Source organism: Delphinapterus leucas, chromosome X (genome assembly GCF_059928025.1).
Source record: "Delphinapterus leucas isolate spDelLeu-1000000601 "Yukka" chromosome X, BTC_Dleu_Yukka2, whole genome shotgun sequence".
In the NCBI taxonomy this organism is placed as follows: domain Eukaryota; kingdom Metazoa; phylum Chordata; class Mammalia; order Artiodactyla; family Monodontidae; genus Delphinapterus; species Delphinapterus leucas.
In genome coordinates, this window is record NC_143150.1 from 99764963 (window position 1) to 99780985 (window position 16023).

General features: G+C 36.4%; 1 protein-coding gene across 7 annotated transcripts in view; it reads left to right on the plus strand.

Annotated features, from left to right (window-relative positions):
• The window catches only part of LOC149744345 (interleukin-1 receptor accessory protein-like 1), a 418156-nt gene that overhangs the window by 136481 nt on the left and 265652 nt on the right, over positions 1-16023 (plus strand). For all 7 annotated transcript variants that reach the window (XM_089905012.1, XM_089905013.1, XM_089905014.1 and 4 more), the window contains 2 exons: positions 4971-5157; positions 7703-7856. In XM_089905012.1, coding sequence (XP_089761138.1) covers positions 4971-5157; positions 7703-7856 — 341 coding nt within the window. The remainder of the gene's footprint in view (positions 1-4970; positions 5158-7702; positions 7857-16023) is intronic.

Genomic DNA, 16023 nt, shown 5'->3' on the forward strand with positions numbered 1-16023 from the left:
TTTTAATGTGATTATAGGACCATAAAATGAAATGTTTGTGGTCAGTGTTTGTATTAGTCAGGGTTCTGCAGAGAAACAGAACCAATAGGATTGATTGACTGATTATAAGAATTGGCTCACGCAATTATGGAGGCTGACAAGACCCAAGATCTGCAGTCAACAAGCTGGAGACGCAGGAGAGCCTGAGTAGGAAGAGAACCAAGAGGAGCTGAAGTGTCAGTTTAAGTCTGAAGGCAAGAAAATAACTGATGTCCCAGATCGAAGGCAGTCAGACAGGAGGCGTTCCCTTTTGCTCAAAGGAGGATCAGCCTTTTTGTTCTTTTTAGGTCTTCAGCTTATCCACACTAAGGAGGGCAATCTGCTTTACTCAGTGTACGAATTCAAGTTGTTTTTTTTTTTCCCCCTTGCGGTACGAAGGCCTCTCAATGTTGTGGCCTCTCCCGTTGCGGAGCACAGGCTCCGGACGTGCAGGCTCAGCGGCCATGGCTCACGGGCACAGCCGCTCCGGGGCACGAACCCATGTCCCCTGCATCGGCAGGCGGACTCTCAACCACTGTGCCACCAGGGAAGCCCTGAAGTTTATTTAAGGCAAGATTCTTTTTCAAGTTTTATTGAGTTATAATTATCATATCACATTGTATTAGTCCCAGGTGTATAATTTGATATATGTATATATTACAAAATGATTGCCAGAATAAATTTAGTTAACATTAATTACCTCACATAGTTATAAAATTTTTTCTCTTGTGATGAGAATTTTTAAGATCTGCTCTCTTAGCAACTTTCAACAATGCGATACAGTATTATTAACTATTTAGTCACCATTGCTGTACATTACATTCCTGGAACTTATAATTGGACATTTTAACCTTTTGACCACCTTCACCCATTTCCCCCACTGCCCATCCCCACCTCTGGCAACCACCAATCTCTTCTCTGTATATGTGATTTTTTTTTTTGGATACCATTTATACGTGATAGCGTACAGTATGTGTCTCCCTCTATCTTATTTCCCTAAGCATATCGGCCTCAAGGTGCATCCATGCTGTTGCAGGATTTCTTTCTTTTTTATGACTGAATAATATTCTATCGTATATATGTACAGCATTTTCTTTATCCATTCATCCAACGATGGACATTTGGGTCGTTTCCATGTCTTGGCTGTTGTAAATAATCTGCAGTGAACATGAAGGTTCAGATATCTTTTCGAGAGAGTGATTTCACTTCCTTTGGATATATACATAGGAGTGGAATGCTATATTCCAATCTGTTATTTCTGTTTATGTCAGTAGTAGTTCATATTGTACTTCGTAGTTCCCAGTAGTATTTCTATGAATATATGGTAGTTTTATTTGTAATTTTTTGAGGAACCTCCATACTGTTTTTCATAGCGGCTGAACCAAATTACATTCCAACCAACAGTGCACAAGGGTTCCCTTTTCTCCACATCCTCACCATTACTTGTTATTTCTTGTCTTCTTGGTGATAGACATTCTAACAGGTGTGAGGTGATGTCTCCTTGTGGTTTTGATTTGCATTTCCCTGATAATTAGTGATGTTGAACATCTTTACATGTATCTGTTGGCCGTTTGGATGGCTTCTTAGAAAAAATGTCTGTTCACTTCCTCTACCCATTTTAAAATCAGATTGGTGTTTGGGTATTTGCTATTGAGTTGTATGATTTCTTTATGCATTTTAGGTATTAACTCCTTATCTGATATATGATTTGCAAATATTTTTTCCCATTTGTAGGTTGCCTTTTCATTTTGTTGATGGTATCCTTTGCTGTGTAGAAGCTTTTTAGTTTGATGTAGTTCCACTTGTTTATATTTTGTTGACTCTGCTGTTGGTGTCAAATCTGAAAAATCATCACCAAGAGTGATGTTAGGGAGCTTACCTCCTATGTTTTCTTCTACTAATTTTATGGTTTCAGGTTTTATGTTCGAGTTTTTAATCCAGTTTGAGTTGATTTTTGTGTTTGTGTGTAAGATAAGGATCCAGTTTCATTCTTTTGCCTGTGGCTGTCCAGGTTCCCCAATACCATTTATTGATGTGACTATCCTTTCCCTACTGTATATTTTTGCCTCTTTTGTCATAAATGAATTGACCATACATGTGTGGGATTTTTCCTGGTCTTTCTATTTTCTGTTCCATTGATCTATTTGTCTGTTTTTATACCAGTACCATATTGTGTTGATTACTGTAGCTTTGTAATATAGTTTGAAATCAGGAAGTGCAGTATCTCCAGCTTTGTTCTACTTTCTCAAGATTTCTTTGGCTAGTTGGGTTCTTTTGTGGTTCCATACAAATTGTAGGATTGTTTTTCTCTATCTGGGAAAGATGCCATTGGAATTTTGATAGGGATTTCATTGAATCTGTAGAGTGTTTTGGATATTATGAACATTTTAATAATATTAACTTTTCCAATCCATGGGCACAGACTATCTGTCCATTTGTTTGTGTCTTCTGCAATTTCTTTCATCAGTGTTTTATAGTTTTCAAGGTACAGAACATTCACCTCCTTGGCTAAATTTATTCCTATGTCGTTATTATTTTTGTTGCAGTTATAAATGGGATTGTTTCCTTAATTTCTCTTTCTGATCGTTTGTTGTTAGTGTATAGATATGCAACTGATTTTTGTATATTCATTTTGTACCCTGCAACTTTAAATTTGTTTATTTGTTCTTACCGTTTTAGGGTGGAATCTGATTTGGTTGCCTTTTATCTTTTTTTTTTTTTTTTTTGACTGATTGCTCTGGCTAGGACTCCCAATACTTTGTTCAATGAAGGTGGTGAAAGTGGTCATCCTTGTCCAAATCAAATGTTAATTCCATCCCAAAACACCTTTACGGATACACACAGAATAATGTTTGACCAAATATCAGGACACTCCATGGCCCAGTCAAATTGACACGTGAAATTAACCATCACAGTATTATTCATATTAAATGCAGAGTCAGCAAATAACAACTCTAGTGTCATAATCTGTGAAAAGTCTCTGTTTTGACTTTCAGTTCCTTTCATCATTTAAAAACGTAAAAGAACTAAGAGTTCCACAACTGATATTAGTAAGTTCTTACTCGGTGTCAGTGATTACCTCTTATTCATTTATTCAGTATATTTCTATTGAGTACCTTTTTATGCCAGGTATTTTTTATAGGTACTATCACAAAACCTTGTTCTATAAACTCTTCATATTTGCATTGTTTTGGAGATAAGTGCTCTTCAGTCTTTCATGTTAATCCCTTGTTTAAAAATTAATAATGCAGGTGGCTCAATGATGCATTCATAAGAAAGTGGACCATACAGCAGCAGTTGGTGGCTTATCATCCTCTCCAAATATATATAGTAGATGTGCATGCATATATATAAACAAATCATTTAATGAGGGGTAGTTCAAGTGACATATCAATCTAAAATGAATATTATCTGTCCCTGTGCTGTTCACTCTACATTATCTTATTATTACAGTTACTTTCTGAGTTAATTTTTATTGTTATTACCCGTATATTTCAGATAAATTGTGAATTACAGAGTATGTCACATGCTCGAGCACACATCGTATAAATAGCAGAGAGTGGCACTCTGACCTGGATTCCTTTCTAGGTAGTTTGGAAAGTGTGGCTGGTCCATGAGGGTTAGAACAAAGACTGTTTAACTTGTTTGAGCCAAGATTTCACATAGTAGGGGCTCAAAAACATGAATTAGAGACTGAGTAGCCTTTGAAAGTTTTAGTTTCATTATTTGTCCAAATTAAAACAGCCTCAGCTCCCAGCCCCCGCCCGCTCCCGCGGGTGAGCAGACAAACCCCCTCGGGCTGGTGAGTGCTGGTCGGCACTGATCCTCTGTGCGGGAATCTCTCTGCTTTGCCCTCCGCACCCCTGTGGCTGCGCTCTCCTCCACGGCTCCGAAGCTTCCCCCCTCCACCACCCACAGTGTCTGCCCGCGAAAGGGCTTTTAGTGTGTGGAAACGTTTCCTTCTTCACGGCTCCCTCCCACTGGTGCAGGTCCCATCCCTATTCTTTTGTCTCTTTTTTCTTTTGCCCTACCCAGGTACGTGGGGAGTTTCTTGCCTTTTGGGAGGTCTGAGGTCTGCTTCCAGCGTTCAGTAGGTGTTCTTTAGGAGTTGTTCTACATGTAGATGTATTTCTGATGTATTTGTGGGGAGGAAGGTGATCTCTGCGTCTTACTCCTTCGCCATCTTAAAGGTCTCCCCAAGGATGGTTCCTATTAGGAAAACTTCCAGCTCAAAATTCTGCTTTCTTGGGTCATTAAATTAGCAGTGGAGACTCTCCAGCCTTCTGTTTCTTTATCTTTTGGTGAGGCACAGCCCTCTCCAATAATCCATAGATGGCTTCTTTTGTATTAGATCCCACCTCAGGTCCAGCGCAGACACAGCTGACTGCGACCAGACTTTCTCTATTTCTGTTTTGTAAATAAGTTCATTTGTGCCATTTTTTTTTTTAGATTCTGCATATGTGATATCATATATTTGTCTTTCTCTGTCTGACTCACTTCACTCAGTATGACAATCTCTAGGTCCATCCGTGTCGCTGCAAATGGCATTATTTCATTCTTTTTTACGGCTGAGTATGAATTTACCAATTTTAGCATAATTATGACCAGGCTTGACTTGTTTCTTGACCTAAATCTTCCTTTATTTTATTTTCCTAGATAAAATCTCAATAAAAATGTCTATTAAACAGTTTTTCAAACCAAACTTTTATATAATATAAAATTTTTTTCTAGCATATGAAAAATATACAAATGGTTTAACAGAACCAAGCATTGTTTAGCTGGCTGACAAGATAGAGCCCTGTGGAATAAGCCATGATACCATACATTAATTATCAGTAGAGTTTTTATCCCTCTCTTCCTCTCTCCCTTTTTGAGTGAAGTAAATGCACTGCCTTGACAACAGTTGCTTTTTGTTCACACCAGGCCACCATATTTATTCTGCTTCATTACAGAAACTCCGCTTACTGTATGAAAGCATCCATCTCACTGACAGTGGGTGAAAATGACACTGGACTGTGCTACAATTCCAAGATGAAGTACTTTGATAAAGCTGAACTTAGCAAAAGCAAGGAAATTTCGTGCCGTGACATAGAAGATTTTTTACTACCATCCAGAGAACCTGAAATCCTATGGTATAAGGTATGGACTATGAATGATTTTATCACTTATAAATAGATTAATGTGTACCTTATTCTAGGGCAAGTTGGATAAAAGCATTTAAATGGGTGTTATATAGTTCAGTTCTGCCTTCCTAAGACACTACAGCAAGTTGTGCTGGTCATTATAAGTTTTTAAACCAGGGGCTTTGATAATCCAAGTCAATGTTTGTATTTTTAGTACATTGTAATAAGCTACTATGTTAATGTTTATATCTAGTTTATGCTGATAATCCTATCAAGTCTATTATAATCTGTGTTGATAATTTCAGGAACTAAAATGCATTAAGCATTCATTTCAAACTCTTCATATAAGCAGTCCAAAATGTCCCCAAACAAGGAGAAAAAGGATTGACTTGCTTCTGTGATAAAATGGTACACTAGTTTTATTGAAATATTCTGTTTAATGGAAGTATCTTTGTGCATATCCTAATCCCTTTTGTATAAAAGCATACATGTTTTTAAAAATCTGATGAAAATGTATACGATTATAAAAGTAGTGTTAGATTAACTTCTTTTCAAAAACCAGAAGCAACTTTAGGCTTAAGCAGAATAACCAGACGCTGTTCTTCCTGTCACATCATTGACTTTGACTGAATTTCAAGATTTGAACATGTTCTTCAACTTATTTATATCTAAAAGATGCTTTTGTTATTGAACATACCCAAGAAAATACAATATAGATGTTATGAACATTTGTCTGGAATATGTTTTCCATGATTTAACGATACCTAGTGTAAACTTTTGCTTTGTCCAACTAACTGGAAATAGGAATTTAGGAAGCTGGATCTTTTAGTAACTAGATTCACAAATGTCAGTATACAGAATATGAGCCCTCAGGACTGATAACGAATTCAAAACTTGTTAGAAATGAAACAGGAAGTACATCTTTAACAATCTTTAAAGGATTTTTCCAAAATTAGTAATGCCCTTCTTTGAATGACTTTCTTTTGATTCTTGACAGTAAGGAGTGGAGTATTCAGAACATCAAGGGAACTGTTGAAATATTTTTCTACTTTTCCCTTGGATTTCTGTATTAGACAGTATTAAATAGCCCTTAAATATTAGCCCCACTATTTCTGTTCCTGTGCATGTGAGCTTTATTTACTTTTAAAGTTTTTAAATTATATATTTCTCACCCTGATTTTCTGTGGTTTGCCTGCTTTCCACAGGAGGATTCTAAGCAAGCCCTGATGATTTCCTCAAAGGGGAGAGGTATTAGGGGAGTTTGACACAAGATCTTCAAGTACAGATATTTTTCTAGTACTCATATGTGTACATTCAGCTTCTAAATATGCAATTTCCTTGTTGTTTGCCAATAAGTTGATCTTAAGAGTCATGCACTTTTTCTCACTTTTTGCAAATAGTATCTCAAAATTTGCTGAAACATTAGAGGCCACACACACACACACACACACACACACACATACACACACAGAGTCACACACTCAGTTTTTTAAATGGCTGGCCTTATATTGGTCCTTTAGTCATGCTTCCACCATCTCCCCAGTCATTGTGACCTTACGCTATAAAGACCATAATTAGTGAAGTGATGGGTGGAGATGCAGTATATGTGGAATTTAAAAGTTTTGTAACAATTCAGATTATTTTTCCATAGTCAAGGGAATATGTATTGCATACATTTAGTGTATAATTTATGCAACTATGACAGTTTATGCAACTAATATGAGAATATTAAGTGTATATTTTGGACTGAAATAACCAGATAATTGTCCTCCAATTATACACAGGCATTGAGACACATAATCAAAATAATGGTCTGCATAAATTTGATCTGGCAATAAATTTTTAACAAAATAATATTACCTCTGACTAGTGTTAAAAGGTTTAAAGTTATTTTATCCTCATTCCACTGATTTCGAATATGGCTAGAGAAAATGGACTTCTGTTTGGCAAAAACAGAAATCTCCTGAGCCAACATCATTATAATCCAAAGCTTAAAGCAGAGACCGTAATTTGGTAGACTGTGAGACTATAAAGACCTTGCATATAAATAATGGCCATTTCTTCCATGGACTGTAGAATATATATGCTATGAAAAGATTGAATTATTTCTAAATGCAGCCTTAAAAGATTTAAAATACTGAACTAAAGCATTTTTCTCTATAGAGTTAGTTTTTCTGCTTTCCACTAAAAAATTCATTTTATATTTTATATTATCAGTATCAAAGTAGTTAATTTCATAATCATCAAATGCAGACTGTTTGCTTCTAAAAGTGATGTCAGAAGTAATCTTAATAAATGTCATTTTCTTATATATAATAAATCAATACATATATGATTTAGAGACACTGAAGTTAGACGTTAATAAAGTGACTCTTGCTAAAAGTGCTTTTTTCAAATTGAGGTACCTGATTTCCCAGAGATGTGGAGAAGTTTTGAAAATCTGTAGCATTAATTCACAACTCTAGCTCTTTTAAAATCTAACTTTAGAAGCTTTTAGTTTAGTTATTTTAAATACTTTAAGTTACTATATGTACTATAAACATTTTGTCTTCTTCACGTAGGAATGTAGGAGAAAAACATGGAGGCCAAGTATTGTATTCAAAAGAGATACCCTGCTTATAAGAGAAGTCAGAGAAGCCGGCATTGGAAATTATACGTGTGAATTAAAATATGGAGGCTTTGTTGTGAGAAGAACTACTGAACTAACTGTTACAGGTAAGTACAGTCTTCAATATTTCATTTGCAAGTAATGAAACTAACATTTTAAGTTTCATTTTTTGTGCTGCATATTGATTTTTTTCAAATCTTTGCAATGAAGGAAGTGCTTAACCAAATGTAAGTGGATTCCTATAGGTGAAATTTATTCCTCCTTGCTTTCAAATCATGTTGCCCTGAAATGCATATGAAAGGTTAAAGAAAATAGGCTTAGGGGATTATAGAAATGTTAGCTTTTGAAAGTGCTTGAAATAATGAGTTTACAGTTTCAGAAAATTATGCTTATATTTTGTAGCGGTATAATTTTTGGGAACACTTCCTAGAATGTTGAAATGGAATATATGAAATCTACCTCTGTCTTCCTGTCTTGCTCCAAATTAGAAAAATTACTTTTCTTTTCATTTATCACTCTATGAACCTGATATACGTGTTCTCATGAACTTGAATATAACAAAATTTCAGATACAATAATTGAATAATTATGTGAGATGCATTGCATGGACTCATTCCCATACCTGGTTGCTAAGGTAGAAGGGCATGAGAACAAGGTTCAGAACACTGTCTGAAATCACGAATCTACAGCTCACTAGTCACATGACTTTATTTTAATCACCACAACCTTCAAAATATCACTTTCCTCATGTATAAAATGGTGATGGTAAAGTTTGCCTTGTTTATTTCATAGCATTTTTGCAAGAATTGAATGAGGCAAGCTAATACATATGAAATCAACTTGCAAAACATAGAATTATATCCAAATATGCATCGTTTTGTCATGTTAAATGATGTCATGTTAAATATTGTATTCATTCCCTGTTTTATGTTATTGAATACTTCTCTCAAAGTGGTTCCAACACAAAAAAGGGGGGAAATCAAGACCAATGCTTTAGGCAGTTGAAGACATTATTCTCATCTTATTAAGAGAGATTCTTCTTGGTGACATTCTTTGTACAATCTTTTTTTCTTTCTTTTTTTTTTTTTTTTTAATTTTTGTCCTACTGCATGGCAAGCGGGATCTTAATTCCCTGACCAGGGATCGAACCCGCATCCCCTGCAGTGGAAGTGTGGAGTCTTAACCTCTGGACCACCAGGGAAGTCCCTGTACAATCATTTTTATGAAACATATATATAAAAGTAAGAAAAGGATATCAGATACTTTAAAGAGATTTCCATTTGTTCATTGATTCACTTAAAATAGTTTTCCCGTATATGAAAATTGTTTTGTGGTAGTCACCTTCATCTTACAATAATCACCTTGAAATCTTGAAATTATGATATGATATAGTTTGACTTAAAAACAAAATCTGATTTCATGAAATTCATTTGATGGATAGTAATTATTCAGCTTGAAAGGAAATTTAGTTAAATAAGTAAGATGCTCTTTGGTAATGCCTTTGATAGATATTAGACCCAGTAAATAACTGACAATAGCAATACATGGTACACTTGAATAGTAAACACACATTTAATCATGTATTACGTACCTATGATGTACACATGTATGATTTGCACTAGTTTTGTTTTCAGCTTTGTTGTGTATAATAGGTCTTCGTAGAGAAAATTAACACTTTTATCACTTTACCTCCCTGTTTAATGGAACAGTGAAAAACATAACTATCTGTACTTGGGTTTTCTTTACAATAAACGTTGAATATTTTATTATTTCTTTTTTGCTCTTAATCTATACTGAAGTAGCTTTTCAAGGAGTAGGTACTGAGACAAAGGAATTAAAACATACTGAAAATAATGAAAAAATATCTATTCTGTAAAGAAACTAGAATGAGCTTCTAGTCTTTATTCTTTGGAGTGTAGAGCTAATTCTTGGTAAACACATCTTTCCCCTTTCTAGAAACGCTAGGTTACTAAAACACTGTCTAGTAAGAGGTGATTGGAAAACAGTCTCCTAGAGACTGGAAACTGGGTCCCAAATGGTAAAATCATGTAAGTGAGGCTATTTTGTACAATCAGTAATAGAATTGTTTTCTCGTAAATGCTACCCAGGGCTATTATATTTTTGTACATTCATTTTCTCCAAAAAATATCTCCTTTTCTTTATGCAAAAAGGAAGAATAATTATTTCTTGATATCCAAAAGGAAGTTAATGAAAGTTTACATTCAGCTGAATATTATGAATACCTCTAATTTAAATAGCTCTACCTGTGACATTGATTTGGGGAAATAAAGTATAAAGCAAAATTTGATTATATATGAAATTTTGGTTGAATCGTAGAGCTGCATATCCCATAGTTAAAAATAATATGTATTAAAATGCATTTTAGGTTTTAACAAGAAGTCTGTTGACAAGATATATTTATGCATAACATTGCTTTAAATAGTGTTACACTATAGCTCATTTACTTTGGCTATGGCCAAAGAGCAATTCTTAGAACCCAAGTTAAACTCTCAGTAAAGCAACGAAGGTGGGCATTTTCTCTGAGCAATAGTTGATCCCTGCTTTGTATCTTGTTTTTCTGCATATCATGGTCATGTTATACTTAATGTAAATCTTATGCAAAGCATGATATCATTTAGTTTTAGTGGATCTGCCTTAGCTGATAATATATATTTTGAAGTGTGTTAGAATGTTTCTTTAAAATAAAACAAAAGAGAGTCCAATACATGAAGAGAAAAGAAAATTTCTGGATAAACAAAGTGGCATCGTACAGGCCATATTGTAAGCTTTTATGGGAGATCTTTGGTTTATTAAAAGTGTATGTGTCGGGCTTCCCTGGTGGCGCAGTGGTTGAGAGTCCGCCTGCCGATGCAGGGGACGTGGGTTCGTGCCCCAGTCCGGGAAGATCCCACATGCCGCGGAGTGGCTGGGTCCGTGAGCCATGGCCACTGAGCCTGCGTGTCCGGAGCCTGTGCTCTGCAACGGGAGAGGCCACAACAGTGAGAGGCCCACATACCGCAAAAAAAAAAAAAAAAAAAAAGTGTATGTGTCTACTAACTGAAGTAGTGGTTCAGGAAAACAGATCACAGTGAAAGAAACAATAAACCTGCTTGACACTTTTGGTATACTTTAAACATTTTTTAAAATAGATCTTTATTGGAGTATAATTGCTTCACAATACTGTGTTAGTTTCTGTTGTACAACAAAGTGAATCAGCCATATGCATACATATGTCCCCATATCCCCTCCCTCTTGAGCCTCCCTCCCATTCTCCCTATCCTACCTCTCTAGGTGGTCACAAAGCACTGAGCTGATTACCCTGTGCTATGCTGCTGCTTCCCACCAGCCAACTATTTTACATTCGGTAGTGTATATATGTCCATGCTACTCTCACTTTGCCCCAGCTTCCCCTTCCCACCTCGTGTCCTCAAGTCCATTCTCTATGTCTACATCTTTATTCCTGTCCTGCAACTAGGTTATATAGGTACCATTTTTTTTTTAGATTCCATATATATGTGTTAGCATACGGTATTTGTTTTTCTCTTTCTGACTTACTTCACTCTGTATGTCAGACTCTATGTCCATCCACCTCACTACAAATAACTCAATTTCATTTCTTTTTATGGCTGAGTAATATTCCACTGTATCTATGTGCCACATCTTCTTTATCCATTCATCTGTTGATGGACACTTAGGTTGTTTCCATGTCCTGGCTATTGTAAATAGTGCTGCAGTGAACATTGGGGTCCATGTCTCTTCTTGAATTATGGTTTCCTCAGAGTGTATGCCCAGTAGTGGGATTGCTGGGTCATATGGTAGTTCTATTTTTAGTTTTTTAAGGAATCCCCATACTGTTTTCCATAGTGGTTGTGTCAATTTACATTCCCACCAACAGTGCAGGAGGGTTCCGTTTTCACCACACCCTTTCCAGTATTTATTGTTTCTAGATTTTTTGAAAATGGCCATTCTGACCAGCATGAGGTGATACCTCTTTGTCTGCATTGGGTCTTCATTGCTGTGTGCGGGCTTTCTCTAGTTGTGGCAAGCGGGGGCTACTCTTCCTTGTCGTGCGTGGGCTTCTCATTGTGGTGGCTTCTCTTGTTGCGGAGCACGGGCTCGAGGCACGTGGGCTTCTGTAGTTGTGGCACGCATGTTCAGTAGTTGTGGCTCGCAGGCTCTAGAGCACAGGCTCAGTAGTTGTGGCGCACGGGCTTAGTTGCTCTGCGGCACGTGGGATCTTCCTGGACCAGGGCTCAAACCCATGTCCCCTGCATTGACAGGCAGATTCTTAACAACTGCGCCACCAGGGAAGCCACAGTGAAAGAAACAATAAATGTGCTTGACACTTTTGGTATGCTTTAAACATTAAAAAAAAATAAACATAAGATGTTTCAGCATCGTTTGTAGCCTCTACCCTCTTCTCTACGCCTCAGACACACTGCTTTACTGTTTTTCTCCAAATATCCTCCCTCTTAATCCTTACTCCTGGTGTGCTCCCTGTGGAATCTTTTTTCTTCCACGTTGTCACAGAGCTGACTCTTACTCTTTCTTCGAGGCACAGCTAAACTGTTTACCTCTACCACACTGCATTATAACTATTTGTTGCCACTCCTGGTTTTTCACAAGAACATGAATTTTTCAGAGTCAAGGGCAATGTCTCTTTTTTTATAAACATTTTAGTTTAGAATAGTTTTACATTTACAGAAAAAATAAAAAGGATAATAGGGAGAGATCCCGTATTCCCCACACTCAGTTTCCCCTATTATTAACATCTAACATTAGTATGGTACACTTGCTACAATTAACTAATGTTGCTATATTATTATTAACTAAAGACCATATTTTATTCAGATTTCCTTAATTTTTACCTAATGTCCTTTTTCTGTTCCAGGATCCCATTTAGGATAGCACATAACACTGAATTGTTTTGTTTCCTTAGGCTCCTTTTAGTTGTTACTGTTACTGACTTCCCTTGTTTTTGATAATCTTGACAATTTTAACAAGTGCTTATTTTGTAGAATGTCCTTCAACTGATTTGTTTGATGTTTTTCTTATGATTAGACTTGAGTTACATATTCCTGGAAGACCATAGAGGTAAAAATCACAACATATCGTACTACCAACATGGCGTCACTGTTGATGTTGACATTCATCACTTGGTAGTATTAGTCACTTCTTGGTCAGATTTTGCCACTGTAAACTTACTCTTTTTTACAGCTTTCCCTACTCTACTCTTTGGAAGGAAGTCATTATCTGTAGTCCACACTTAAGGAGTGAGGAGTCATGCCCCTACCTCTTTGAAATCAGAGTATATGCTTAAATTATTTGGAATTCTTCTACATGGGACATATATCTATTTTCCTACATTTATCTACTTATTCAATCATTGTCTATATCAGTATGGACTCATGAATATTTCTTTTATACTTTGGTTTGTATCCACCATCACCTTATTTATTTTGTTGTTCAGATTGTTCCAATTTTGGCCCTTTGGAGCGTTTTTAGTTTGTGTGTGTGTGTGTGTGTGTGTGTGTGTGTGTGTTTGAGTATTTATTTATTTTCAGACCCTACAAGGTGCTCCAGGATCATCTTATGTATTTCCTGCCCTAGCCCTGCAGTCATCTATTTCTTCCGAAGAGTCCTTTTTCCTTTTGTTGGAGAATGGTGCTAGAAACTAAGATCTGGGCATTGGGAGTACTCATTGCTAATCAAGTATAGTTGCTTCTAAGACCTGTCAGTTGACAGAGCAAGGAAATATGAGTATACTAACCCAGGTATATACACATATCTAGAAATATTTCTGTATGTAACCATTCGTATCTATATTGAACTAAACATGAGTTCATACTTATGTCTCTAACTCTAATCCATTACCATAGGGATCATTCTGGCCTCTTCCTTTGGCTTATGTGTAACCTTCTGTCCAATAGTGAGAAACCTGGTTACCACCATCTGCCATCTATTTCCTTAATTGTTTTTTTTTTGTTAATTTATGTATTTGTTTTTGCTGTGTTGGGTCTTTGTTTCTGTGTGAGGGCTTTCTCTAGTTGTGGCAAGCGGGGGCCACTCTTCATCGCGGTGCGCGGGCCTCTCACTATCGCGGCCTCTCTTGTTGCGGAGCACAGGCTCCAGACGTGCAGGTTCAGTAGTTGTGGCTCACGGGCCTAGTTGCTCCACGGCATGTGGGATCCTCCTAGACCAGGGCTCGAACCCGTGTCCCCTGCATTAGCAGGCAGATTCTCAACCATTGTGCCACCAGGGAAGCCCCCTTAATTGTTTATTTCCAAATAGGTGTGCAATGGGATCAAAGTTGTTGACCTGTACCCCTATGAGAAACAACTTTATAGACTAGAGTATATTGCTTATATACAGTTTCTTTTGACTTTAGTCTTACAGACTCCACCCATTTCCAAAGTTACTTAGGTCAGCACCTTTTCCTCCCATCCCCTTCAGTGAGGTTGTAATATATTGATAGTTAGGTGGTTTTATCACATTCTGCATTCCCTCCGGAGATCTTCCATCCTCCTAAATAATGTCTTCAAAATTTTGCATATATTAAGGTTTATAGGGGAGGAAAAATAATTTTCTGTCTACCCTTCACAGTTCTTGGCTAAGACCCCCTGTAATAAAAGACAGATTAACAAGAGAAAAACAAACAGAAGTTTATTAACATGTATATGTCACATGTACCTGGAAGATACCCAGGGAAACTTAGTACCTCACCAAGATGGCCAAAGCCACTCCCTTAAATATCATCTTCAGCTAAAGACAAAAGAAAGGTTTTTTGGTTGGGGGAGGGGGAGAAAGGCCAGTTATGGGGAGTTACCAGGAAAAGCACAGTAAACAAGGGTAAGTCTAAATCTAAATCTAAATGCCTTCTCCATTGGTAAGAGTTTCTGGAGATTTAGTCATTTTTCTCTTCTTGGTACAGAGAGGGAGACACCCTTACATAAATGAAGATTTTTTTATAAGTGTAAATTCCCCTTACAAAAGGGTAACTCTTAGTTTATTTTCAGAGCTTCTCCTGTGTCTGCAGTTTCTCAAAATAACCAGCTCAAAATTATCTTTATATCAAAGAGGCATATTTTTGGGTGGCACATTCTGCTACCCTTTATTCCCACCTTTGAAACTTCCCCAATAAGTTTTATAGTCTAGAATCTGAGTTGGTAGATGGCTTCATATCACAATGAACCATTCTTAGTCCTGAGAATAGGTTAGTTCAGTTAAGGAGTTGTTTTATATCTGGAGGCAGTTTTTCAGTTGAGCTCCCAAAGTTAAACCTATATGGTGCAAGCCATCAGGGATTTATTAAGAGACGTTTCTATAGAAACACAAGAAAAACAAAGGTTAATGATTGGAGCAGAATATAAGCCCAGTTTCTGAGTCCTGAAGTCAGCTGGTTAAAAAGATTTCTAGATGTTGGGCTCAAAGAAGCTTTTTGTGTTTTTGTTGTAAAATATAACTAAAAAACTTTACCATTTTTGCCATTTTTAGGTATACATTTCACTGGCATTAACTGCATTCACATTGTGTGCAATAACCACCATCTACCTCACCACCATCTACCTCTAGAACTTTTTCATCTTTCCAAACCGAAACTCTGTACCCATTAAACCGTATCTCCCCATTCCCTTCTCCCACCAATCCCTGGCAACCACCCCTCTATTTCTGTATCAATAAATTAGACCATTCTAGGTATCTCAAATAAGTGGAATTATACAATATTTATCTTTTCGTGTATGGTTTATTTCATTTAGCATAGTGTCTTTAAGGTTCATTCATGATAGCTCCTCATTTCCTTTTATTACTGAATGATATTCTGCTGTGTGGCTGTACCATAGTTTGTCCATTCATCTTTTGAATGGTGCATCTTGGGTGCTTCCAGTTTTTGGAGATTATGAATAAAGCTATTATATACATTATTGTGCAGGTCTTTCTGTTGATATAAGTTTTCAAATTAGTTGAAAAAATACCTAGGAATATAATTTTTAGAGTATATGGTAAGATCATATTTAGCTTTGTGAGAAGCTGCCAAACTGTCTTCTAAAGTAGCTGTACCATTTTGCATTTCCATCAACAATGAATGAAGAATTTTAGTGATCTCTATCCTTCCACCAATTCTGTTGTTTGAATTTTAACATTCCAATAGTTTTGTAGTGGTATCTCACTGTTTTTCAATTGCCAATTCCCTAATTATAAATTATTTTGACCATCTTTTTATATGCTATTTGCATTTTGTATATCTTCTTTGATCTGTGTCTGTTCAGATATATA